The sequence below is a fragment of the Crocuta crocuta genome, unplaced genomic scaffold, assembly GCF_008692635.1.
Source record: "Crocuta crocuta isolate KB4526 unplaced genomic scaffold, BGI_CrCroc_1.0 scaffold127, whole genome shotgun sequence".
Classification (NCBI taxonomy): Eukaryota; Metazoa; Chordata; class Mammalia; order Carnivora; family Hyaenidae; genus Crocuta; species Crocuta crocuta.
The window spans coordinates 6,051,682-6,079,229 of NW_027532008.1; the positions used below are offsets into that span (position 1 = coordinate 6,051,682).

General features: G+C 41.6%; 2 protein-coding genes and 1 pseudogene across 5 annotated transcripts in view; 1 reads left to right on the forward strand and 2 right to left on the reverse strand.

Annotated features, from left to right (window-relative positions):
- KDM1A (lysine demethylase 1A) overlaps positions 1–15,686 on the reverse strand; it is a 58,887-nt gene extending 43,201 nt beyond the window's left edge. The window contains exons 1-3 of the mRNA XM_077775532.1: positions 15,597–15,686; positions 15,311–15,517; positions 6,752–6,917 (exon numbers count right to left, since the gene is read on the reverse strand). Coding sequence (XP_077631658.1) covers positions 6,752–6,917; positions 15,311–15,517; positions 15,597–15,686 — 463 coding nt within the window. The remainder of the gene's footprint in view (positions 1–6,751; positions 6,918–15,310; positions 15,518–15,596) is intronic.
- A 229-nt stretch (positions 15,687–15,915) lies between these two features.
- Positions 15,916–27,339, forward strand: TEX46 (testis expressed 46). 4 transcript variants are annotated; one of them, XM_077775503.1, is made up of 4 exons: positions 15,916–15,988; positions 20,449–20,535; positions 20,821–20,989; positions 23,183–23,561. In XM_077775503.1, the coding sequence occupies exons 2-4, from the start codon at positions 20,531–20,533 to the stop codon at positions 23,483–23,485; spliced, it is 477 nt and encodes a 158-aa protein (XP_077631629.1). In that variant the 5' UTR covers positions 15,916–15,988; positions 20,449–20,530; the 3' UTR covers positions 23,486–23,561. The 4 variants fall into 4 exon arrangements, 2 of the variants coding, with proteins under 2 accessions (XP_077631629.1, XP_077631627.1); XR_013337963.1 differs by lacking the exons at positions 15,916–15,988; positions 20,449–20,535 and adding exons at positions 25,158–25,327; positions 26,860–27,339 and having other exon boundaries at positions 20,694–20,989; positions 23,183–23,486; XR_013337962.1 differs by lacking the exons at positions 15,916–15,988; positions 20,449–20,535 and adding exons at positions 25,163–25,327; positions 26,860–27,339 and having other exon boundaries at positions 20,694–20,989; positions 23,183–23,486.
- Positions 19,201–20,490, reverse strand: LOC144241095 (ubiquitin-ribosomal protein eS31 fusion protein-like; annotated as a pseudogene).
- Positions 27,340–27,548: the final 209 nt, after the last annotated feature.

Genomic DNA, 27,548 nt, shown 5'->3' on the forward strand with positions numbered 1-27,548 from the left:
AGCCTAAGTTCTCACCATACTTTGAATATACTTTTATTGTATTGTTTCTTTACTTTAGCCAGTTATTAAATTTGTAACCCTAAAGTGGACCCAGTCTTCAGCTCTGGACCCGGAGAACCCAGGACCATAGTAGGAACAAAACACTGTAGCTTTACAATTAATGGGTTTGTAATAAAGTGAATGAGGAACTGCCAAGTTTAGAGCAATCTTACTCTATGTAGAAAATATGTCTTTTTTTTTTTTTTTTTTTAATTTCTTGTCCAGGGGAGCTCTGGTGGCTCAGTTGGTTGAGGGTCCAACTCCTGATTTCAGTTCAGGTCATGATCTCATAGTTTGTAAGACTGAGCCCCATGTCAGTGCAGAACCTGCTTGGGATTCTTTCTCTCTCCTTCTGCCCCTCTCCCCAGCTTGCACTCTTTCTCTTTCTCAAACAAACAAACAAATAAATAAATAAAAGTAAAAAAATAAAGAGTAGGGGAGTGGTCTTAAAAACAAACAAACAAACAAACAAACAAACTCCCTCCCTGGGCATTTGGCTCAGCCTGTGGAGCATGTGACTCTGTACTTTGAGGTTGTGAGTTCAATTCGAGCTCCCTGTTTGGTGTAGAGATTGCTTAAAAAATAAAATCTTTAAAAAAAAATTTCACTTTCATACTATTTAAAAAAAAATTCTTTCAGTAAGCCAAAGATTTGGGAAGACTTACTTTCCTCCCACTCTTGTTCCCTCAAAGTCCCTCCAAATTTTTATACTAAAATGTAATTATTTCAGAGTTATTTTACCTTCTATTACAGATTTATGTATACATTTGTATCTCTACTATGCTATAAATTATCTGAGAGTGGGGACCATGTATTATATAGTTTGCATACCTTGGTCCAAATGTTATCTCTCAAAACAAAAATTTTGAATTAATCTAGATTACTTTCTCAGACTGTGACTTTTTTCTCAGTCCTCCAGTAAATTATTATGGAGCATAGTTCCAAATCAGAACACTGAAATGATGCTATACAAGAAAAAGAAAAAGAAAAGTAATCCTAGGTTTACTTTCTAAATGTATGCATCATACTTCATATAATGAGAACTAAAATGATTTTGGGCACTTATTTGACACGAGCAGATCAAAATGGCAACATGAATGACTCTGTTAAGAGTGAATTTCCCAACAACTTCTATTAGACCAACAAATGAGGGTCTCCTGCTGGGTATGGGGTTGTAATAGAATTCTATAATCCTCCCTGTGGAGGTAATCCGAGTCCATTCTCAGGAAACTTGAAAACTACACCTGCTCTCTGACTGCACCTGAAGGTATGGCAAGAGAAATCAGAGAGAAAAGCCTGGTATAAGCCACATGAAAATAGTTATGGCATGATAAAATTATTCACCTAATGTAACCTGCCATGCCACCAAACCCAGGACTTTTACTGACTACCTCAGTATCACTGTCTCACACAGTACCTAAGAACAAAGAGCTATGAAAATATAAGGACCATTACATAAGTATTAGGACCACCATTTATTTTTTCTTTCAAAGTAATAAGGAAATCCATCTTCAGCTCTTTTCTGATCAAAATCTATTATTATACTAAGTTCTAAAGGACAGTCCAAAAGATTCTGCCTTTTAGATTTTTTGCTATACTGAATAAGCAACTCATAAAACAGTTGGTCATCAATCTTTTGTCATAAATATTTTCATTATAACAGTATTTGTGATCAAACTTCACTGGATTTTAAATTCTTCTACCCATACACACCCATTTTACATATTTTATATAATTTAGTATTTTTAGTAATTCATGTTTCATCTCCTTTCATGTGATTTTGAGAAATACTCTTTCAACCGACAGTAGGACTATTACATGAACAGGGCCCCCAAATTATTAAAACCATAAAAATTTTTTGTCATACCAATCTCTCACATCAATGATTTCTGTAATCTGTTTAACAGCCTTCATCTCTTGCAAACACACACCACACACTCACATCCAAGATTACCATGCCAAGACAGAGAAGGGGGCAGGTACCTTCTTCTGTTTACATTCTTGTAAGAGTTATGTGTTCTTAAAAGAATATAAACAAGGAGATACAGTGATTCTTCCTACAGTCATTCAATAAAATAGATTATAATACAGAGTTGTCATCAGCTAACCATATCTAACAAATGAAACAATAATTTGATGTAAGGCTTCGAGCTTCATTACAGCATTAGCGTATCACTGAGGCTGGAAAACTGGTACACAGACACATGCACGTGCTTTTACGTACATGAATTTTTAAACATACTTCTGATATCTCTATTAAGAAATTCATTAACTTGAAATCTTGAGAAAGGCACCTTAATAGCCATCTCAAATTTCATTTTATTTTTTTAAAGCAAGCTTCTGTAAAAGTGTTAATAAGCTTTACACAACTACGCTATTTCTAACTCAAAATGAAATATGTCTTCCCAAACCAGAGTTCCTGAACAGCTGACCAACACAAAATTTAAATTCAGAAACTACTAGTAAGATTTTCTGAAAATTTTCAACTGCTGAAAGGCAGTGGGGGTTTGAGAAGAAAATCATGTTTTTGTATGAAAGTTAAAAAGTTAAGTGCTAACAAATCAGTTAATATGTAAAACGTCTTTGAGGAACAATCAAATATACACAGGGTAACAACTGAGCCAAGAAAGGAAAAAACAATTGACTAACAGAAGACTACTTTAATGGGAATATCGAAACCAGTAAAGACCAACCGAGATTTTTAGTTTATAGACGCTCCACTATTATTTGCACTACTAATAACCACACAATTCCAAGGACATTTTCAGGTTCAGGTGGCATAACTTTAAAAATGTCTTGACTGATGAGGTACTAGGAAACCAAATAAACCCATCATTTGTTAAAACAAATACATTCAGAAGTGTATAATAAATGTAAAATTACATGGAAACATTTAGGAAAACTTTAAATATAAGCAGCAATACTTAGTATGAAAAATACATTATTTACTCATGTGAGTACCACAGGACTACAAGCCACAGTATCATCAAAAGCAGACAAATATAAAGATAATTTTTATGCCACAACAGAGAACTTCTTCCCAATTACATAAATCCAAACAAATAAAAAAAAACCCCACACATTATTTCCATACAAATTCAATTTTGATACTGAGATTTTTTCCACTGACCAAAATTCACTAAACTTGGTTATCAATACAACCAAAATCATCTCTCCAAGCCAGTCTCTTTACCTCTTTAGTTCACTTTTTTTTAAATTTTTTAATGTTTTAATTTCTGAAAGAGAGAGAGACAGCATGAACAGGGGAGGGGCAGAGAGAGACAGGGAGATACAGAATCTGAAACAGGCTCTAGGCTCTGAGCTAGCTGTCAGCACAGAGCCCGATGCGGGGCTCGAACCCATGAACTGTGAGATCGAGACCTGAGCCGAAGTCGGACGCTTAACCGACTGAGCCACCCAGGCGCCCCTTTAGTTCACTTAAATAGAGCACATCAGATTGATTTTTCCAAAAAATGTATTTTGGTACAACGCCTCTCACTCAAAATACAAAATATCTCAATGCTACCCTGACAAGATCCTCTCAGTGTTTAAAGGATGAGTTCAAATTTCTTAGCCTTGTAATGAAGGCCTCCCTTATGGCCTCCTCTCAGAATTCTCCTAAAGGAATCTTCTCCAGGAAGATTACCTGACTCAACAGACTTCACAATATCTTGTGCTAACAAAATATTTTCTTCTTAAGATTAACATTGCAGTAAGCAAAGCAAAATTTTCTAAACAAACTTAAAAGCGGATAAAAATGTATTCAAACCTTACTTATATATTTAAAGGGAGTAAGTTAATTTCTCATCGAAAATGACTGAGATGAAGAAAAGATTTAGTAAAAAAACAAGACCCACATCTTCTCTCAAAGACTTTAAGATACCCATATGGCAATGATTCTATTCAAATTTTGAATGAAAACTCAAGTGAAAGAGCTAGTTCTGATGAGACAGAACATCTGGAATCCCTGGACAGTTTCTAAATACTTGAATTCACCTGATTAATATTTTATGATTCACTATTAGGGCCCCATCTAATTCTAAATTACACAGGCCAGTAAGTTGCCACTACTTTACTGGGGAAAATACTTCCCTAATTCACCCTGGAAATCCTTTCTTAAATTTCAAGTTGTTTTAAAGGAAAAATAATTTTATTTTCATAATCACAAATAATATATTGCAAGTTTTGGCTGTGAGCAACACATCTCTGATCACTGAAGATATTCTATAATTTTTTTTAATTTTTTATGTTTATTTATTATTGAGACAGAGAGAAACAGCATGAACAGGGAAGGGTCAGAGAGAGAGGGAGACACAGAATCTGAAGCAGCCTCCAAATATGAGCTGTTAGCACACAGCCTGACGCGAGGCTCGAACCCACGAACCGGGAGATCATGACCTGAGCTGAAGCCGGATGCTCAACCAACTGAGCCATCGAGGTGCCACTGATCACGAAAGGTATTCTAAACTTAAGAAACTTTAACTTTTCCCCCCAAATACTAAGATAATTTATTTAAACTAAACCAATTATTTATTAATTAATAAAATTAATTAATTTTAATTAATAAAAAATTAATCAGAACATAATATCATAAACACAGTTCACCAAATCCTGTATCACTTTAATAGGATATTTACTTCTTGTGGCAACAATGCCTGACATTTATGGGAAAACAAAACAAAACACCTCTTTCATGAAAAGAAAACACCAATACCAGGTTTAAAATGTTCAGAGGACAAAGAAAGCACATATCAATTTGGTACCTACTTAAGTCAGTTGTTTACTGGAGACAATGACAACCACACAAAAAAAGGATGAGGAAGCATCTAAAATACATCTACTGAAGAATACTTAGAGCCTTTGAACCAAGAAATCAGCAGACTCTTGAGCTATGAGAGATATGAAAAGACATATCCCCAGTACCTCACCTGCAAGTCTACAGCAAAGGTAGAAGAAAAGAAAGGCAAGAATCAAAGAAGAATACAAAAGAAAAAGGAGTAGAGAATCAAGGGAGGAGGTTGGAGCTAATGACAAAAGGAAAAGAAGAGAGCTAAATGTAAAAGACTAGAAAGAAAAAAAAATACCAACAAAAAGAGAGAAGGTGTTCTGAGGGACAGGGAAGGCGACATTTACCTCAGGGACACTAGCCTTAGAGGTAACATATCACTCCCAATAGCTGCCCAAGAGGTCATTTTAAGAAACTTTTAGGAAGGCCATTCTTAGAAAACCCCGGATTCCTGAGATAAATTATACCCAGAATCTAATCATCTTGTTCTAAATGTTCTCAAACCGTGTTTTTATTATAATTACTATAAATTAAAATTTTAATTTTTGAGAGTTTTGGCCAGAATCTGTTTGGTAAATTCTAAATCTAATTTAATGCCTGACTTGTAATTTTCTCAAGTAATACCTCAGTAATAATCCTTTTATTTTAAATAACATCTAGTGATTTATATAACATTATAGAGGAGAAAAAAAGGCTAAAAAGATAAAACTTCTCAAATTAAAGATGTCTGTATCTGGGTATTTATGACAGTCTTGGAAGATATAGCAGATGGGATCTGAAACAAACATTCTATTTTTAATTTTTTTTTAATAGTTATTTATTTTTGAGACAGAGAGAGACAGAGCATGAGCGGGGAAGGGGCAGAGAGAGAGGAAGACACAGAATCTGAAACAGGCTCCAGGCTCTGAGCTGTCAGCACAAGCCTGATGCGGGGCTCAAACCCATGCACCATGAGATCTGACCTGAGCAGAAGTCAGACGCTTAACCAACTGAGCCACCCAGGTGCCCATTCTATTTTTAAAAGATACAGGACTAAAAGAATTGAAGAGGTAAATGGTCCTGGAGCTACAGAAATATTAAATGTATTTTAAGAACTTAGTAAAAATTCAAAGTCAAGAAGAGATAATGAAATGCCATTAAGGACAGAAGATACAAAAAATTAAGATTCTACTTTCGTTTGGTCTCTCCAAATCAGAAGCATATCCCTACTTGGTCTGGGTATCCTCAGTAGGACTCAATCTGAGGGGAGGCTAGTGAGAATTCCTTAAAGATATTTGAAGCTCTGAAACCAATACTTTAGTCTCCAATAATCTTTCCACTGTCATAGGAAGACTGTGTGAGTTTAGAATCTCTTCATAGCCTTTTCTTCTACCATTCCTTTGATTGGAGGGCTCAATACTAAATAATAGGCACTAAGGCCTCTTCTTTTTGACCTCATTATGTATTTTTACATTTGTTCACTAGGAAATTCTCAAAACTGATCCCCACTCTGAAGGTTCTAATCAGAAAGTATCTAAACATGTGATAAATGCATAATTTAACCATAATAAGTTTTGACCTATCTATCTATAATTCGAAATCAGAGATAAATCTGAAGGGTTTGGGTCTTTGGATTTGGTTTTCTGTATGTTTTCTCTGTTTATTTCACCAACATTCCAAGTGCCATATACTGCCACTATCCTTCTGGCCCCATCTTTTACTTTCCTTCTATGTATGCACAGACACACACAAAGAATATCAGTACTACTATATATGTATGTATGCATGTATGGCTGTGTGTATATATTTACACAAACATACACACACTACAGACACACATGGCCAATATCAGAATATAAACCAAAGACATAAATAACACTATAGAATAGGAATTAACTCATTTATTCTTATTTTCAGGACAAAATAAAACTGGTTACTATTACTCACCAGATGGTTCTTCAGGCTCGCTTTCATTTTCTTCTTCAGGTGGGGCTTGAGGAGGTGGTGGGGGAAGCTTCTTTTCCTTCTCTGCTTTAGCATTTCTTTCTTCTTCTGAATAATATTCATCTTCTGAGAGGTTGGCCAAGCTTTCATCCATCTCTCTGTATTCTACCTATATGGAAATTATACCAGGGAAAGCTAAATACAGTGAACATCTAAAACCAGGGACTTAATTCGGAACCATCAGTGAATGTGAATTGCTTTTTAACTTCAAATTTTAAGGGAAACAAGCAAATAACAAGGAATAAGCTAGATCATAACAGGTAGCTATTTAATCTTGGGGCACCTGGCTGGCTCAGTCGGGAAGAACATGGGACTCTTGATTTCGGGGTCATGAGATTGAGCCCCATACTAGGTGTAGAGATTACTTAAATAAAACAAAACCCTAAAATCTCTCATGAAACAATCTCATGTCAGTGGAGATTTACCCCAATCTATCACAACGAAAGACTAAAATAACCCTGAAATACAAATACAGTCAACTAGAATAACAAATCTAATGTTAAGCCTATACGTTTTTCTGTTCCATGGTAAAACAGCAAAATTCCAGAAACCAAATGGAGAAAAATGGTAGGTAATAAAAACTGCAAATGGTAACAGTCAAACTGAAACTATGAAAAGATCTACTTGTGGGGCACCTAGGTGGCTTAGTCGGTTAAGCATCCGACTTTCGCTTAGGTCATGATCTCGCGGTTCGTGGGTTCGAGCCCCGCGTCGGGCTCTGTGCTGACTGCCAGCTCAGAACCTGGAGCCTGTTTCAGAGTCTGTGACTCCCTCTCTCTCTGACCCTCCCCTGCTCACGCTGTCTCTCTCTCTCTCTCTCTCTCTCTCAGAAATAAATAAAAACATTAAAAAAAATTTAAAAAAAAAAAAAAAAAAAAGAAAAGATCTACTTGCTTAAAAAATAACTGATGATCTCATGGTTCATGGCATCAAGCCCCGCCTGGGCTCTGCGCTGACACCATGGAGTCTGCTTGGGATTCTCTCCCTCCCTCTCTCTGCTCCTTTCCCCTTCCTCATAATAAATAAACATTAAAAAAAAATAACTGTTGACCTAAAAGTTTAATGATGAAAGCAAAGAATACAACAAATTAAGAAGTGAAACGAAAATGGAAACTACAGGTCATACTACTAATTCATACTCTGGGTGTAGAGGAGAGAACCCGGTAGTAAGTAGAAAGAGGAAGCCTTATTAGGGGTAAAGCAACTTAAGACAGGGAAGATTAGGGGCACCTTGGTGGTTCAGTCGGTTAAGCGTCAGACTTTGGCTCAGGTCATGATCTCGCGGTGCGTGGGTTCGAGCCCCAAGTCGGGCTCTGTGCTGACAGCTCAGAGCCTGGAGCCTGTTTCAGATTCTGTGTCTCCCTCTCTCTCTGCCCCTCCCCAGACAGACAGACTGCCCCTCTGTCTCTCTCTGTCTCAAAAACAAATAAACATAAAAAAAAAAGGGAAGATTATATAATGGACCTGTTTACCAAAATGTATAATACAGTATTACAAATAAGTCACCAACCTTAGGACACTAGCAAAATGTCACTGTGACTCCCATCCTAAAAAACATTCCAGGAAGCCACAGAAACAACAGCTCTCTATTCAGATTCAATTAAATGATAAAATGAATAAAATAAAATATGGGACACTGAGTACATGGCCACGATGGAGAAAACAACTATGAATGAGAGTCTCCTTGCCCTTCCTTAATAAGCTGAAATTTCAGTTGCAAACTAATGGTTCTTACCAGGAAAATCATCTCATAGAGAGGCTTTAAAATAAAGCCTTCAGAAGTCCGGACACTCAACTTCATTCTATTTGACTGAGATAAAATGTAGGAACAAACCTCAGGACAATGGGCAAAAAAGCAGCAAGGGAAAAGTTTCAAAAGAGGGAGAGGGGTCAGAAAATGTAATATATGTTTAGAGTATGCAATATCCTTTGTTTTAGCCTTTAATAGTATTGCTTGGATGCCTCCCTACCCCCTAAGATTCAGCCCTTTAATCTTCTGCTCATCAATCTCATCCATTTAATCAATAATCACTTAACAAGCACCTATCATGGAACTGGGCAACGTGGAAATTATGAAATAATAATATAAGATCCTTTCTACTGCCGTAATACTGCTCTTTCCAAAGGATGTTCCACAAGACACTATACCCTTTGAAGGAAAAAGGAATCCATGATCAAGTTTGGGAAGCACTGCATTTATAGGGCCCCTCTAGGAGAACTACAATGCACATTAAAGTTACTGAGCAGTTTTGCAGCAAAAACAATCTTCTCAACATTGTTTAATCCAATGTTTTGATGAAGTAGTAGCTACTGAGAAAGAATGTAATTCTTAGTTTTCAGGGGGGAAAAAAAGAGATTAGAAAAATACCTAGAAGTAGGAACAAAAATATCTAAAGATAGTATTTAAAAGCAACAATGTCAAGAAAAAAACATCTGTGATCCACAGAACCCTAAAATTCTTCAGTATTTCATTTAAATACACTTACATGTGTTAATCCTTTGGAGACCAACAACACACGAACTTGTACTGCTTATGTAAATTTTGGGTAGACCTAAGAATGAAATTTCTTCTGCAATCTGTGCAACCAAGCCAGTGTCCTGAAATGGCAAGGCAAGCTAAAAAACAACCTTTTGCACTACTTATCAAGCACTAGATTTTATCAAGCACTGGGTTTTCACAATACTCCATAAACAAAATACAGAAATAAAATTGGACTCGGAGACACAAATAAGAGTACAACTATAAAGTTTAAACTCCTTTCTCAAATTTGGCTCTATTAAAAAAAAAGCGCCCCACTTTCTGAAAGCTGGACAACTAAAATAAAGATTACAAATTTAAACTTAATATAAAACAGGCAAATAGTACTTTACTTTGGAATTTTGCATAAAAGTTCATTTTGTAAAAAGAGGGGCTCCTCAGTTGGAGGAGCATGCGACTCTTGATCTTAGGGTCGTGAGCTCCACAATGGGCGTAGAAATTACTTTAAAAAGGGGGGTTCCTCTAATGGGGTGCCTGGGTGGCTCAGTCAGTTGAGCAACTGACTCTTTGATTTCAGCTAAGGTCACAATCTTGGGGTTGGTGAGTTTGAGCCCCGCATTGTCAGGCAAAGCTTGCTTAGGATTCTCTCTGCCTCTCCTCCACTTGCTTTCTTTATTCTCTTTACTCTCTCCCTCTCTCAAGATAAATTTTTTTTTAAAAAAGGGTTCTCTACTTAATAAAAAAGTTAAAACTACCTGAAAAAATCATACAAATTCTCAAAAAAAAAACCAAAAACAAAGACAAAAACAAACTATTCCCTCGAGCAAAGGAACTGAAAACAAAGGACTGGGGACCTCTCATCCTTAAGTAAAATCCTCAAAGACTGGAGGTTCTACAACTACTTACAACCAAGGACATAAAGGCATCCAATAGGCAGATTTGTCAGTAGGGTAATTACTCTTACTTTTACACAGATGACTCTCAAATTTATACCCCTAGTCTCTCCCTTCTCTTCTTCACCCTTACTACAATGATTCATTCACTTCCCAATCACTTTAAAGCTCCAGCCTTTTTAATTGTTCCTTTTAATTCGCTAGGGCACAACTACCAGACTGATTTTCCAATCCGTACATAATATTTTCAGATAGATTAAAAGATGAGTGCCAAGGGGCGCCTGGGTGGCTCAGTCAGTTAAGCGTCTGACTTTGGCTCAGGTCTCGATCTCACAGTTCGTGGGTTCAAGCCCCGCATCGGGCTCTGTGCTGAGAGCCAGCTCAGAGCCTGGGGCCTGTTTCAGATTCTGTCTCCCTCTCCCTGACCCTCCCCTGCTCACGCTCTCGCTCTCTCTCTCTCAGAAATAAATAAAACATTAAAAAAAAAGATGAATGCCAAATTGTTCAAACCAGCTATAAACTTACTGGCTCTAACTATCCAAACTTACACCTTTAGCCATTTTCTAAGACACTAGTCAAAAAGTCCTCAATGTTGTTCTACTGATCCCTAAATTTCCTAAAAGCTTTTTCTGTTAATCCAATGCCTGAAATTTAAGGCACCCCTCCTCCACAAATTAATCACTAACTATTCCAAACTTACAAATATATCTTTCCTTTCTCTGAACTGTCCTAGCACTAAAGATCTGCACTTATAGCCAAGTGTAGTGTTGTCTGATACATCTTCTGTGATAATGGAAATGTTTTGCATCTGCGCTTCCACTATGGCTGCCCTAGCCACCCATGTGGCTATTGAGCACTTACAATATGGCAATTTAAGTTTAAAGCAAAAGCAAAAACTCAGTTTCCTCTGTTGTACTAGTCACATGGGCTAGTGCCTACTATACTGAACAGCACAGATCTAGTGTTTGGCTCTCTATAACCTGAAGATGACTCTGCAACCCAAACATTACTGATCCCTCCAATTTACCTTGCTCCTAAAAAACCTCATTTCCAATTCATTTGGCCATTGTTCCCAACATTCAGTTGTCCATTGTGGACTCCCTGCTGCTTCTCAAACCACGCTGCATAATATGCCAAGTGTTTTTCACTTCCTTTCTCCACTGGTAATACTTAATTACTGGGCACCTTACTATAAGCCAGACACTGTAGTAAGTGTTTTGTTTACATGGTAACTAAACCTACAAACCTTACAAGGTAGAATTTATTTTTCTGAGGAAAATCAATCATAGCAAGAAAAATTAATTCCAAAAAGTCTGTCCTTTTCAGAAAACGTCTCTAAATTCTGCACTTTTTCAAGGTCCAGCTGAATGTCACTATTCCTGAAGTGTTCCAACCCAACTTAACAATTCCAACCCTTAAATACTTTGCCATCATGTTAGGATACACACTCAGGGGTGAATTTATTCTGAAATTTACCAAACAACCTTCAGGGACCCTCAAATGCATGGATCCCTTCCAATACCCTTAACTTGGTTTTAGTTACATAATTTTATATTACATCTGTATCTATAGATAACAGATACACCTCTGCATATACCTCAGAACTCTTGAATTAAGGCCCATCTACTACAATGGACTCAGCTTACTTTTTCTTCCTTTAATGGATACTCTAACCCTTAAGGTCTGTTTTCTCTGGCTCCCAAGACTGGCTAGGAATAGGACTGTTTCCCCAGTTTCTTCCTTCTTAGTTACTCCCCCAAATAAACAGGTGACCCACTTTTCTTTTGAGAGTTTCATAGTTAATCACGATAGAAAAAAACAATATAACGGTAATTAAAAAACACAGGGGGGCGTCTGGGTGCCTCAGTAGGTTGAGTCTGACTTCAGCTCAGGTCATGATCTCACAGTTCGTGGGTTCGAACCCCGCATCAGGCTCTGGGCTGACAGCTAGCTCAGAGCCTGGAGCCTGCTTCAGATTCTGTGTCTCCCTCTCTCTCTGACCCTCCCCTGCTCACGCTCTCTCTCTCTCTCAGAAATAAATAAAACATAAAAAAATTAAAAACAGTATTCTTGGCTGCAGACTAAAAAAAAACAGGATAATTACAAAGAAGAAATCTACATACTTAAAACAATCCCAATCAGAATCAGCTGCCTTTTTTTTTTTTTTCTTTTCAGAAACTGATAAACTGATCCTAAAATTCATATGGAAATGCAAGGGTCACAGAATATCCAAAGCAATTCTTGAAAAAAAAAAAAAGGAGCAAAGTTGAAAAATCAAACTTCCTGATTTCAAAACTTATTACACAAAGTTAAAGTGATCAGGACAGTGTGATACTGGCATAAGAATAAAAATACTGATCAGTAGGACAGAATTGAGAGTCCAGAAATAAACCCTTATATTTAGGGCTAACCAACAAGGGTGCCAACCATTCAAAGTGGGGGAGAACAGACTTCAATGTGCTGGGACAAGTGGATACCCATATGGACAGGAATGAAGCTGAACTCCTACTTGATACCACATACAAAAATTAACTCCAAAATGGTCATAGATCCAAATCCAAGAGCTGAAACTTTAAAACTCCTGGGAGAAAACATGGAAGTAAATCTTCACGACACTGGACTAGGCAATGATTTCTTGGATTTAATCAGAAGCAAAGGGTGCCTGGGTGGCTCAATCGCTTAAGCATTTGACTCTTGAATTCAGCTCAGGTCATGATCTCGTGGTTCATGGATTTGAGCCCCTGTGCTGGGCTTCACGCTGACCATAAGGAGCCTGCTTGAGATTCTCTCTCTCCCACTCTCTGCTCCTCCCCAGTGCATGCTCTATAATAAATAAATAAACTTAAAAACAAAACACCAGAAGAAGGGACAAAAAGAAAAAGAGATAAATCGGACATTAAAATAAAAAACTTTTGTAATCACCATATACAAAGAACTCTAACTATTCAGCATAAAGACAACCCAATTTTAAAGTGAGCCAAGAATCTGAACAGACATTTCATCAAAGATATACAACAGAAAAAATGGCCAATAAGCACAAGAAAAGGTGTTCAACATTATCAGTCATTAGTGTAATGCATATCAAAACCATAATGAGACATCACTTCACATGCACAGGAACAGCTATAATAAACAGACAATATCAAGACAAGGATATGGGGAAACTGGAACCTTCATATACTGATGGAAATGTAAAATGGTGTGGCTGATGTGGAAAAAAGTGTTTGGCAGTTCCTCAAAAAGTAAAACACTGAGATACCATATGATCCAGCAATTCCACTCCAAATATATACCCAAGGGAGCTGACAGGCTGTTGTTCACGCACACAAACCACTGTACATAAATGTTCATAACAGCAGTGCACATAATAACCCAAAAGTGGAAACCCAAAGGTCCACCAAAATGATGAATGGGTGAACAAAATGTGGTATATCCATACAATGGGAGATTATGCCATGGAGTTGTCAGGTACTAAATGGAAATAACGACAACATGGGCGAAACTTGAAAACATACTGAAGCCAGACACAAAAGACCACATATTCTAGGATTCCATTTATATAAAATGTCCAGAATAGGCAAATCCACAAAGACAGAAAGTAGACTGGTGGTTGCTAGGGGTAGTGGAGAATGAAGAATGATTGCCAGTCGTACAAGTGTCTTTTGGGGGTGATGAAAATGCCCTAAAATTAAAACTAACTGCGGTGGTGGCTGCAAAACTTTGTGAATATACGCTAAAAACCACTCAACTGTACAACTTAAAATTGGTAAATTTTATCTTATGTCAATTATCTCAATGAACCGTTTTTAAGAAATATTTTATCACATGCTTTCTGGCCATACCTTCTATTGAAATAGTAAAATAAAAACGTTTGGGCCGCTTATTTCTGAAGAGTTGGGAGTCCCCAATCTGTGTCTTTTCTAACTCACGCTTTGGTTAAAACTCCCAAAAGCCTTTCCTCCCTTTAGCACAGGGTATTTATTCTTGGAGACAGATCTCTCAAGTGGGCTCAGTCTGGGTAATACTCCTCTCAAGAAGCTCCTCATACACACGGACTTGGCATATCCACTTAAAAATTATAGTCAGATAGGAGAAAACTTGTTATATGCATAATTTATATAAATCGCACGATTTTAAATATTTCTTCTAAAAGTATACATCTCCAGAAAACACCCAAGTCTAAAAAAGTCTGTGTCCTAGTCCTGCCCTTAGTGGCCTGCACAGCTGGGTGTTCCATGTGGTCCTTTGTCTGAGGCCACCTTCTCACAACATAAACGTAGATTCCAGTTCTACCACTTAGTTGCGTGACTTTGCCCAAGTTGCTTAAACTGTGTGCCTCAGCTTACTCACTTCCTAACGTGGGACTAACAAAACCCGCCCGTTGGTGCCGAGCGAAAAATAAACTCTAAGTGACGCTCCGAACACAGCATCTGGCACTCAGGGATGTGAAGCAGCTGCTGCCTGTAAATACTGTTCCGTGACAAATCTTTTTCTTCCCAGATATTTGCACCTTGACTAACTGATATTAGCCCTCTCAATCAGCTTCCTCATCGGTAAAAATCTACGCCAAAAGATCGTTGCGAGAATAAAAGGAAAGAGGAAAAGGAGCGCACAGGAGGGCTTTAAAAAAAATGTTCATTTCTTTTCCGTCCCCACAGCCAAGGCCATCTCTTTAGCATTGCCCTCCAGCCCCAACGCGCGCCCAGCTCAAAGTCCTTAAACGCGGCCGAGGGGCCTCCCCACGCCGCCGCGGCAAACCGGCGATGCCCGTCTCCCACCGCGCCGGCCAGGACCCCACGCCAGGGAGCCATGTTTCCCAGGCCGGAAAACGCAAAGGTGCACCTATGTAAGGAGTAAAGCACCCTCCCCAGCAATCCGCCTCTCCCACCCAAGACGACCGCGTCCCGGCACAAAGACCGCTTTCAGCACCGGCGAAGCCCTTCGCCTCCCTCACCCCACCCACCCAGCTGGTGGGGAGCCGCGGTGGAGACCCGACGGGCCGCGGGAGGTCTGGGCGGGCGTGCGGCTAAAAGCCCAAGACAAGGGGGGCGGAGGTCACCGCGGGCCGGACAACCTCGAGGAATCCAAGCCCCGGGGGTCTGCGGCGTGAAGGAGGGGGTCGCGCCTCACCTTCGCTCGCTTGCGCCGGCTGGTCCGTCTCCCCTCCGGAGTCTCTGCGATTCCCGTTTCCATCGGGGTCGCAGACCCAGGCACGACGGTAGGCCCGGCTTGAGGCCCGGCGGCCCCCGGTGGCTCGGCCAGGCCCCCGGGCGGGGAGGCCCGCGGAGGNAACATCTCGGGCCGCCTGGCCGCCGACGGCCGGAGGGGCCGCTCTGTCTGTCGGTCCGTGAGTCCGGAGCAGCCTCGCCTCGCCTCACTTCACGAAGGTAGCTCGCTGCCAACCGCCACGGCGTACGCACGCGCTGAGCGCGCTCCCGCAGCGACCGGACAAAAAGGCCCCGGGACGCCCACAGCCCCGCCTTCCCCCGCTGCCATAGAGCTGCATCCTCGCGGCTAGAGAGGCACCACGGCACTAAGCACGATGCTTTCCTAGAGCGTCGCCTTGGCCTTTGGAGTTGGCCCCAGCACCTTCCCGCTCCTAGGGCTTCTGGGCCAGACTACACCTCCGAAGGTGACCATTCGCTCCGGGGACTTGCATACATCCATAAATTCATTCATTCACCTACTCAATTTGTCAGTTCAACCAATATTTATTAATGCTTTCTACGTGACAAGGGTTTAATTATGAAGTTTTTGCTTTCAAAGAGCTTACACATTTAGTGAAGAGAAAACACTGAAATGTACCTCGTAAGTCATCTTACTGTTTCCTAATTGTACTGCTTGGACAGGGGAATCTTAGAGAGCAAGTGAGTTTCGTGGTAATAAAATGGACAGAAGTCAGGAAATCCAGGTTTGGGTCCAAATTGGACGGCTGTTGCCTCGAGGGCTGTGTTCATGCTCTTCTGTCTGGACCTCTTTCCCATTAGCACTCCCTCACTCGCCCTCATACCTCCTCCCATTCCAAGTCTTCCATACATAACACCTCTTTTTACTCCAGGTTAATTCTTTCTAGTGCTGCAGATGGAGGTGGTGAATTTTTTTCAATTCCTCCAGGACTCCTTTAGTGACCGAACACTGGAACAGCTTGTATTCGTCAAGCTTGTTTCTACTTATTAGACACAATTACAATTGCTTTTTTACACGTCTCTCTTCAAATTGTAATTTTCTTCCGTTTTTTTTAAAGTTTTTTTTTTTTTTTTCTAAAGCAATGTTTACACCTAGCTTGGGGTTGATCTCACGACTGTGAAATCAAGAGTCGCATGCTCTTCTGACTGGGCCACCCCAGTACCCCTTCAAACTGTAATTTTCAAAAAATAATTACACTTACATGAAGTTCAAGGACTAGTAAAACTAATCTCTAGTGCTAGAATCCAATCAGTGAGCCCTTGGGATGAAGGTGAGCCCTGAGCAGGAGGGAATTTGCTGGGGTTGATGGAAATGTTTTTTTTATCCCGATTGGCCAGGCTACACATTAGTCAAAACTCACTGTACTATACTATGTGTATTTTTATATTTTACTTATGCCAATTTCAGTTCAATGAAGTTGAATTTTTTTTAACTATGCAAATAAAAAAAAAGGAAGGAAGGAAGGTAGTTAAGTCCAGGAAAATTTTCTCTGTGCGAGAAAAAAGGTGTAATCATAGTACAATGATTACAATGACATATGGCTCAGCTATGAACTACACTGACGTGGCCTTAATAACATCATGAATACTGTTTTCACGAAAGTGATAGAATTATATTGAAAGAATGGAGAAAAGAGAAAATTTGCGGAGGAGAGAGACGAGAGGGATTTACAGAGGAGGGACAAAATGGGAATGGGGGAGGTTCTGCACAGGAGCTAAATCCTTATCTTCCATCATAAAAAGATAGTATGTAATGTTAAAACTGAGAAATCAAGAAATAACAGTACAAGCATACAATATAGATATATCAAGATAAATACCGGAAGAAACAGTTAAAAAGTTGGAACAAGTTGTCTGAGTCATATCATTTGAGGATGGGAAGGGGTGAGATAGGAGATCAAAGATTGTTTTAAACTCTGTAGTTCTGACTTGTTTGCACATTTAATAATATTATAAAACTTAAAATTAGATTTTTAAATATGCATATCCTTTGACCTAGCAATTCCACTTTCAAGAAGACATTCTAGGAAAAGATGTAAGTGTGTGTACAAAGATTTAACTTTAATGCTGTTTACCTCAGGTTATATATAATAACAATAAAGGAAAACTAACCTAAAGGCCCAACAAGTGGCCACTAATTAAATAGAATATCATAGCCATTAAAATTGACATTTGAATATGAAGAACTCCCATACAAAATAGTGAGCATATGTCAAAGATTTCTTTAACTCATTTTTAAAAATTTTTAAATGTTTTATTTATTTTTGAGACAGAGCATCAGCAGGGGAAGGACAGACAGAGGGAGACACTGAATCTGAAGTAGGCTCCAGGCTCTGAGCTGTCAGCACCAAGCCTTTCTCAGGGCTGGAAGCCATGAACCATGAGGTTATCACCTGAGCCGAAGCCAGACGTTTAACTGACTGAGCCACCCAGGTGCCCCAGCAGGATGATAACACTGGTTCAAAGCAAAATATAGGGGCACCTGGGTGGCTCAGTTGGTTAAGCATCTGTCTCTTGATCTCAGTTCAGGTCATGATCTCCAAGTTTGTGGGATCGAGCTCCATGTCTGGCTCTGCACTGACAGTGTGGAGCCTGCTAGGGATTCTCTCTCTGTTCTTCTCTCTCTGACCCCCCCCACTCTCTCTCTCTCAAAATAAATAAACATTAAAAACAACAACAAGAGAAAATATGAAAAACTGATATATAGTCACTAGTCAGTGGAAAACAATTCTGGAGTAAGAAAAAAGTGGTTAATGTCTTACAAGACTTTGATGTTATCTTTTCTATCAGATAGAACTCATTTGCCTCTATTTGCAAAAAAATCATTTGCAACTTACTCATTTTTTCCTAGAAATAACTAATTTATTTCATTTTTTAAAGTTGTGGTAGAATACACATAAGTCTTAACCATTAAAACAATTTTTTTAATGTTTATGTATTTTGAGATAGAGAAAGAGAGAGAGAGAGAGAGAGAACAGGGGAGGAGCAGAGAGAGGAGGAGACACAGAATCCGAAGCAGGTTCCAGACTCTGAGCTGTCAGCACAGAGCCTGATGCAGGCCTCAAACTCATGAACTGAGAGATCATGACCTGAACTAAAGTTGGATGCTTAACAAACTGAGCCACCCAGGTGCCCCAACCATTTTTTAAGTTTATTTATTTTGAGAGAGAGGGAGTGGGCACTGGGGGGGGGGGGTGCGGGGGAGAGAGGAAGGGGCAGAGAGAGAGGAATAGAGAGAAAATCCCAAGCACTGTCAGTGCAGAGCCTGATGCGGGTCTTGAACTCACAAACCGTGAGATCATGACCTGAGCCAAAACCAAGAGTCGGATGCTTAATGAACTGAATCACCCAGGTGCCCCTCACCTTAAACATGTTTTTAAAAGTTTATCTATTTTGAGAGAGAGCACATGCATGAGGAAGGGGCAGAAAGAAAGGAGCTGTCATCAGGAACCCAGCGACCCACGTGGAAATCTAGAATCAGATGCTCAACCAACTCCATCACCCATGTCCCCTTCACCATAACCATTTTTAAGTGTATAGTTCACTAGTGTTATAGTCACATGATTATACAATCTCTCCAGAGCTCTCCTCATATAAAATTCTGTATCCATTAAACCACAACTTCTCGTTCACCTGCCTCCTGGCAACCGCCATTCTACTTTCTGTCTCTGTAAATTTGCCTACTCTGGATATCTCATGTAGGTGGAATCAAAGAGCTTTTGTGTTTTTGTGACTGGCTTATTTCACTTAGCATAATCTCATAGTTCAAACCTGTTGTAGCATGTTTCAGAATTTCCTTCCTTTAAAAAATTTTTTTAATGTTAGTTCATGTCTTTTATTAACACATATATAATCACTTGTCTTCTGGTTTGTTAAAGCAATAGGTCAGACAACATTTGGCACAATAATGTCTGTTAAAGTGGCTAGCCATAAAAACTCTAGCACCACATTCCTCTGAAGGGTACTCCCGATGAAGGTGACGGATTCTGCCATTCTCATCCATCTTATAGTATTTCAGGACAGCCAGCTTTACCTTCTTTCTCTCATGCTTCTTCATCTTGGGAGTGGTGTAAGACTTCTTCCTTTTCTTAGCATCACCATGAAATCGCACCACGAGAGTGGATTCCTTTTGAACGTAGTTGTCGGACAAAGTATGTCCACCATCCAGTTGCTTTGCCAGCAAAGACCGGTCTCTACTGATCAAGAGGAATTCCTTCCTTATCCTGGATCTTGGCCTTTACATTTTCTACTGTATTTTAGGGTGCCACCTGGACACTGATAGGTTTTCATGAAAATCTGCATCTTGGTAGTGGTTCCACCTTGCACATCAGATGGAGGATTGGAAAGGAGAGCACTGCAACAGCCCACAGGGTTTTCTGAATTTCCTTCTTTTTAAGGTTGAATAATTCCATTGTAAATATATATATATATATATATATATATAGTGTTTTGTTTATCTATTCATCTGTTGTTGGATTTTGGGGTTGCTTCCACCTCTGGCTACTGTGAATAATGCTGCTATGAACATAAGTGTACAAATATCTCTTCAAGACCTTGCTTTCAGAGTGCCTGGGCCGCTCAGTTGGTTGAGCGTCCAATGACTGATTTCGGCTCAGGTCATGATCTCACAGTTTGTGGGATCGAGCCGCATGTCAGGCTCTGCACTGACAACTCGGACCCTGCTTGAGATTCTCTCTCTCTCCCCTTGCCCCCTGTTCCTTCCTCCCTGGCCTCTGGCCCTCCCCCCTCCTCCCCCCCATCTACACTCACACACGCACTCCCTCTCTCAAAAATAAATAAATAAACATGAAGGAAAAAAGAAGACCCTGCTTTTAGTTATTTTGGATATATACCCAGTAATGTAATTGCCAGAGCAACTTATCCAACTTTTAAAAAGTTAACATCTGACTATACAGAGTCAGTGCCCTAATCAATATCAAACAGTAAGTCAAAGTTACCTTCCCCTAAAGCATCAGATGACCAACAGGTAGACCAGCTGGACAGAATTTTAGTATGACGGTAAACAGGCTCAATGTAATCTTCTTGCCTTATTTCCTGATCTTGGGTAATTTTTCTTTGCAGACCCTGTCACTATGAGAGTAGGGGCTCTGTGCTGTTGGCCATTTTATCCCCAGTGGCTAGGCCCAGAAGTACTGCTGAATAAATGAGGTATCACTAAGGCCTACATCACCTGGCTCTTGTGAGGACGTCATGAGATATTGCTTGCAAACTGCCTGTCAAAGTCTGGCACACAGTGGCTGCTTAAGACATAGGAGTAGCTAATATTATTGTTATGCGGCAGCTGGGAGAGGGGGACTGGTTATGACTCAGAGGAGGGGGCAGCCACAGCTCCTGTCATGGAGGGTAACTGTCCTAGAGGGGTCACCAAGGCAGGGTCTTGGGGCCTGGGTGCCTCCAAGCCATAATGCTGGGGGAACTAATGTCTCTTTTAAGGAATCTCCATGGGATACTTGCTTCCTCGGGCACCATAGGAACATTGGTGGCTTGGCTGATCAGCTATAAGCCAGTCTTGTTTGGGTTCCTATTCCTTCTGCTGTTGCTTAGCAACTGGTTGGTCAAGCATGAAGTCCAAGTCAAGCCTGCCCCGCCAGAGCCCCAGAAGGTGAGTGAGAGGGGCCTTGGCTTCAGCTGAGGATGATGGGATGTTTACAGCTAGACTGGGGGATGGGGGGCAGGGAAGATGTCAGGATAATGGGGCAAGACTGATGAGTCCGTAGCTCTGGTCTAAGCCCCTGCTCTTCAGCTCCCACCTGGGTGATGCAGGACAAAGCGCTTTCTTCACAGGGCTTCAGTTGCGTTGGCTATAAAATAGGGACCATCCCTAGAAAAACAAGAAGACAAACTCTTAAAATACAGAGATCTGGTAGTTGCAAGAGGGGAGGTGGGTGGGGAAGGGGTGAAATAGATAAAAGAGATTAAGACTACACTTCTATTGATGAGCACTGAAAAATGTATGCAATTGTTGAATCATATTGTGCACCTGAAACTAATACAATACTGTATATTATATTTCAATAAAAAGAGAGAAAAATTTGTAAAAAAAAAAGAAAGAAAGAAAGAAAGAAAGAAATAGGGACCACCCCAAACTCTTCTGCTTCATGCTTAATGTCAGTCACTGTGGTCTGACAACAATAACAACTACTTTAAAGTGGAGAAATTTTAAATAGATGAACTAAAGATATCTGTGTAACATAGACACATCTCTAGAATAACATAATAAAAACAACAGAAATTGTACCCAGATTATGACATCTTTTACATAAAGTTAAAAAACATGCAAAATAATACCCTGCCTTGTTTATGGATGCCTATGTGTAATGAAAATATATTGAGGCTGGATTTCTCAACCTCTGCACCACAGATACTTTGAGCAGGATCGTTCTTTATCGCGAGGGTCTGTCTTGTGCATTATTGGATGTTTAGCAGCATCCTTAGCCTCTACCCACAGATGCATGACAAGCAACAATGTCTATAAACATTGCCAAATGTCCTGTGGGGAGGCAAAATAGCCTCCCACTGAGAACCACTGGTATAAAGAAATGTATGGAAAAAATAAATACCGAATTCAGGACTGCAGTTGAGATGAGCTTCAGGGAGGGAGGGGACCCCTAGGACATTTGTCATTACATTTGTCATATTTTATTTCTTAAGCTGGAATGAGAACATGGCTATTTGCTGTAATACTCACTTGTCTTGCATGCCTAAAGTATTTAACTTTATTTTTTTATTAAAAAATTTTTTAATGTTTATTTATTTTTGAGAGAGGGAGAGAAAGCATGAGCAGGGGAGGGGCAGAGAGAGAGGGAGACACAGAATCCAAAGCAGGCTCCAGGCTCTGAGCTGTTAGCACAGAGCCCGACGTGGGGCTCAAACTCACAAGCTGTGAGATCATGACCTGAGCCAAAGTCGGTTGCCCAACTGAACCACCCAGGCACCCCTGTATTTTTAAGTTTATTTATTTTGAGAGACCATACATATGCTCAGGAGTCAGGGAAGGACAAAGAGAGAGAGGGAGAGAGAGAGAGAAACCCAAGCAAGCTCCACACTCAGTGGGGAGCCTGACTTGGGGCTCCATCTCACGACCACGAGATCATGACCTGAACCGAAATCCAGAGTCAGTTAAGCCTCAGACTTCAGCTCAGGTCATGATCTCATGGTTGTGAGTTCGAGCCCTGCATGGGGCTCTGCGCTGCCCAGGGTGGGGTCTGCTTGGGATTCTTGCTTTCTCCTCTCTTTCTGCCCCTCCCTCCACTCATGCTTTCTCTCTCAAAATAAATAAATTTTAAAAAATTAAAACATTAAAAAAATAAAATGGTTTTAAAGATGAGGGATTTGTAGCTGAACCCTGAAAGAAAAAAAAAATCAAGTGTTACAAACTGCATGGGGGCAGATGAGGATTATAAAGGTGAGAGTGTATCATGAGGCCACTGAGACTTGGCAGTTGGTGATTTTATGAGGCCTGACTCAAGTCGCAGAGAGGCACACGTGAAACACAAGCTCCGGACACAGATATATTTGGGTTCAGCGTTTATGTCCCCTTGAGTGCAAATTACGGGGCCACTCCATTTATTCCTATGAACCCAAGGCAAGTATGGGTCCTGGCAGTTTTGGGGGCTCCCAAATGCAGGTTAGGTGATACTGGGAAAGGGACTTTTCCTCACTAGATCCCACATCTCTCACCTACCGGGTGTGGCAAAGATGCTCTCCTTGCAGGCTGGTTGTGAGGCTTGATTACCATGACGTTTGTAAATCTGTATTAACCAAGGTTTCCTTTTCTCATGGTGGGTGAGTTTAGGAAGAGGCAGAGAAACCTAAGCCTCCTGAAGCCAAACCCAACGGCTGCATCATGAACACAAAGGAAGTTGAGAGGCTGCATGCCTGCTTTGCCCTCCAGGACAAGGTCCTTGAACAGCTCATGTTCAGCGAAATGAAGCTGAAGGCCTTAGAAAATCAGATGTTCGCTGTATGGAACAGAATGAGTCACCACAGGAGGTCAGGCCGGAAGCGGACTTTTCCCATGAGGAAACACAGACTAAGGAGGCATGACTCCATTTTCTCCACCATCTCTGATTGTACTTCTTCTAATTCCCCTTCATGAGGTCAGAGAGACTGGGGTGGGCTGGCCTCTTCTGATGTTACCTTTGCTCAGTAAAACCCAGTCGGAGACTATTGAATTTTCTTAGTAGATCACACTGGACAGCAGAATTGGAGGCTGGAAGGCCAATCACTTTTGGAAAAGAAGTCAGTGCTAGGTCAGCCAGACAGCACTCTAAGATACGACCTGACAGGGGCTCAGAACCCAGCTCTTCCTCTCAGCTGGACCACCTCAACCCTAGTCCACGGCCCTATACCTGTTCACCTTGTAATGGCTGCCCCAGCCCCCAGTCTTCCACTTCTCTTTTGCTCAGAGGCCAGAGCCAAGGCCTGCCAAGCACGGCTCTGGGCAAGTCCACTGCCTCTTCTTGAGCCTACGCCATCGCTGTGGCTGACAGAATAAAAGCCACACTCCTTGCCATGGTGTTCAGGCCCTCCACGATCTGACCCCCTTTCCAGGCTTCCCCAACCCCTTACTCTCCCTCACGTGCTTTATGCCTTGTGCCAGAACCCTAAACATCAGTCACTGGGGTACCCCCTTTGTGGTTTTTGCCAGAGCCATGAACCACCTGAATGTTTAACTTAATATTGTCCCTTTAAACGGACTGTATTTTCCTTAGATAAATTTATCTGTGAAGGGAAGTAATAATAAAAATAAGAATAATTATCTGTACACTAAAAAGCTCTATCATTTGCCCAAAATAGAATATAACTGTCAAGGGGCACCTGGGTGGCTCATTCGGTTGAACGTCCCAGTTTGGCTCAGCTCATGATATCACAGGTTGTGGGTTCAAGCCCTGCACTGGGCTCTATGCTGACGGCTCGGAGCCTGGAGCCTGCTTCAGATTCTGTGTGTCCTTCTCTCTCTGCCCCTTGCCCACTCATGTTCTGTCTCTCACTCTGAAAAATAAATAAACGTTAAAAAAAAATTAAAAAAAGAACATAACTGTCAACGACAACAAGACCGTGAAGACAGAACAATGTTACTTTTAAAATGCCAATCAGAGCTTGGTTCCCCATTGAAGCATCTGAGCCTGGGAACTTCGGGTTAAAAAGAGATTAGCAGGTATTAGTGTTTGAGAGAGATGCTAGCACCAACCTAAGACTTCTCCACAGGGGGAGCTGGGAAGGAAATCACCACCTCGCTGTGGGGGCCAGAGTGTCTTTCCGTCTTGTTGGTGCCCCTCCTAAAGTGATCTCTACTCAAACCAGATGACTGGTCATCCCCCAAATGCCTCCACATCTTTCTCACTTGTTTTCTTTCCCTGGAATCCCTTATCTTCCCCTTTCTGCTTACAATCCTTTAGTGCTTCCGGCCTCCAGAACACTTCCCTCACTCAGCTGCACCCTCACCCAGCTGCAAATAGTCTCTATCATTCGTGCACCCCCAGCATCTTATCTACAGTTCAATAGTATATCATCCACAGCCTGCTGGGATCTGATTTGCGCACTTTTCTATATTCCCTCCCCACCCTCTGGCTGGATTATAAGCTCTCTGAGGCAAGCTCAGCATCTTGTTCATGTGTATTTTGCCCCACAGCACCCAACACTGTGGCTAGTATATAGTCAGTGCTCAATCAACAGCATCTCTGAATGTTGATCACAGTCATGTGTCCTGACATTTTCTCTGCCCTTTCCGTTTATGAAGGCTCTCCTATATCCTGTTTTGTTTTAAGAGCAGGATCTCTGGACCCTAACTGCCTGGCTTTAAACCCCAGCTCTATCAACTGCCAGCTGTGTGATCTTGGACAATTCTAAGTTGTTTATCCTTGCTGTACCTCAGTCTGCTCAACTGGAAAATGGGGGGAGTGGCACTACCAACCTGATTGCTTGCTGTGAGGATTCGGTGAGTTTCTACACCCTCTCAGGTCTTTGCTCAAATGATCCCTTCTTACTGAGGACTCCCATGACCTCCCTACTTAAAATCACAACCCTCCCTTGTGGGTCCAATTATCTTCTCCTTGTTCTCCAACTCAACTCTCCATCCTGGGGTTGCCTCAGGCTGGTTTAGGGCTGGCCAGGTTCCTTCACAGAGGATCACTCCTCTCAGGGAGGCTCTCTTTACCAAACCTTCTTCTTCCAGGTTTCCTTTGGAGCCAGGGGTGGGTGGTAGGGTTCCCCTCCATTTTTCCTGCCCAGCGGTACCATGCTATCTTTGTGGATTCCCTATGTGTGCTGCTTACATCTTTGTAACAAGTCCCTTTCATACAGCTTCGTGGGCCATTGCTAAAGGTCTTGCTGTATGACCAGGCCTCGGGACTACCCAGAACTGGAGCGTTAGGAGCATATCCACATGGTACCCTCTGCTGTGGAAACAGATAAAGCAATTAGCCACAAACTCCATCTGTATGTGACAATGAACAAACACACAATAAGGCACTGCACCTTGACAGAGCCTCTGGACAGAAAAGCTGATCAAAATGACATGCTATCACATCCACTTGGTATACCAGATCCATGCCTGGACCTACCACAATAACAAAAAAACAAAAACCATCATGGAGGTCTAAGGTGGCCCAATGAGGATCCATTTGATCTATGATGTCACTGGGCTCACAGAGTATTTCTTACTTGCCAGAAGTCCTGGCTCGTGGCTCCAGGTGTACCACAATGACTTGGGGATCTGGTCCGAGCACAACAGGCAAATTGGTTGCAACGGATTCTGACCACCAAGACCTGGTTTAGGATATGGGGTGGCTAGATTCTTCCCCAAGCAGATATCACCCAGACTCCTAATGTTCTGATGCACACCTTTGCTGTGTGCTAAAATTTCCCAATATGGGGGCGCCTGGGTGTCTCAGTCGGTTAAGCGTCCAACTTCAGCTCAGGTCGTGATCTCACAGTCCGTGGGTTTGAACCCCACATCAGGCTCTGTGCTGACAGCTCGGAGCCTGGAGCCTGCTTCAGATTCTGTGTCTCCCTCTCTCTCTGCCCCTCCCCCCCCAGAATAAAACAAAGACATAAAAAAAATAGTGTTTAAAATTTCCCAGTATGATACAATCTGACAATGGAACTCTGCTTATAGCTTCTACCTCCCAGTCCTGGCCCTTGTCAACACAGAATTCACTTGTTCCTCCACACTGGCCACCTGCAGGTAGTGACGATGAGGGAGCTTTGCTATGACTCACTCAGGGTACAGTTACGTCAGCCGCTCATCGTCCTCTGTGGGCACCTAGGAGAGGGAGGGGCACGGCTGATGTGTCAGGCAGAATGCTGACTCCTGGGCTCCTACAAGGTCAATGCTCTGGGAAAGGACAAATCATCTGGCTCGTCCTAGGCACCTGACAGACTGCAGCTAATCTAGCAAGAACACATGCAAGCAATCTCAGGAAACAAGCCAAGGTGGAGGGCTAAGTGACCTCTTAACTTCTCTTCCAGATTTGGACAATGTTCAACAGCCTCTAGCAGCTGCCGAGGCCAATGCCCATGGCACCAACCTGTCGCAGTACTGAACTTATCATCACCCTTGCCCCTGGCCACCATACCCAGCTAGAGGAGACCTCCCGGTGACTCACCCTCCGACAATGGCTTAGACATTGCTCCTAGTTGGCCACAACCACCAACAGCTGTGTCTCGGGCCTCCACAACCGTGTCCCCATCCCTTGCTCAGATGGGTTTAAGGCCCACGGGCAGAATATTGAGCAGTTCACTTTATATCCCAGGACTGTTTTATGATTTGGATATAGGTCTTTGCGTCTGGCATGGACTCCATGGCCGGATGGCTCAGGCCTCCACAACAGGCTCTGGACTGACACTCTAGGCCCCCCCTTCCTTCCACAGCGCCTCCCCTGGCGTTGCCAACAACCACTGGACATCCCATTACAAGACCAGCTCATTTCTACCCCTGTTGTTCATGCCACTCCAGTTGATTTCTATCCCCAGCGGTCAGGCTTATGTTTGATGAGCCCTAGGTCAGGGGATAGACCTTGAAGAAAACAATTTGGATTGTATTGGAAGACCCTGGGAGCTCACTCCAGGTTCTAGCAATGAGATGACAGCAGGTGGACTCCAGCCCCTTGCTTCCCCAAAGCAGAACTGATTCCACATGGTCTCCACGCCCCTCAGCG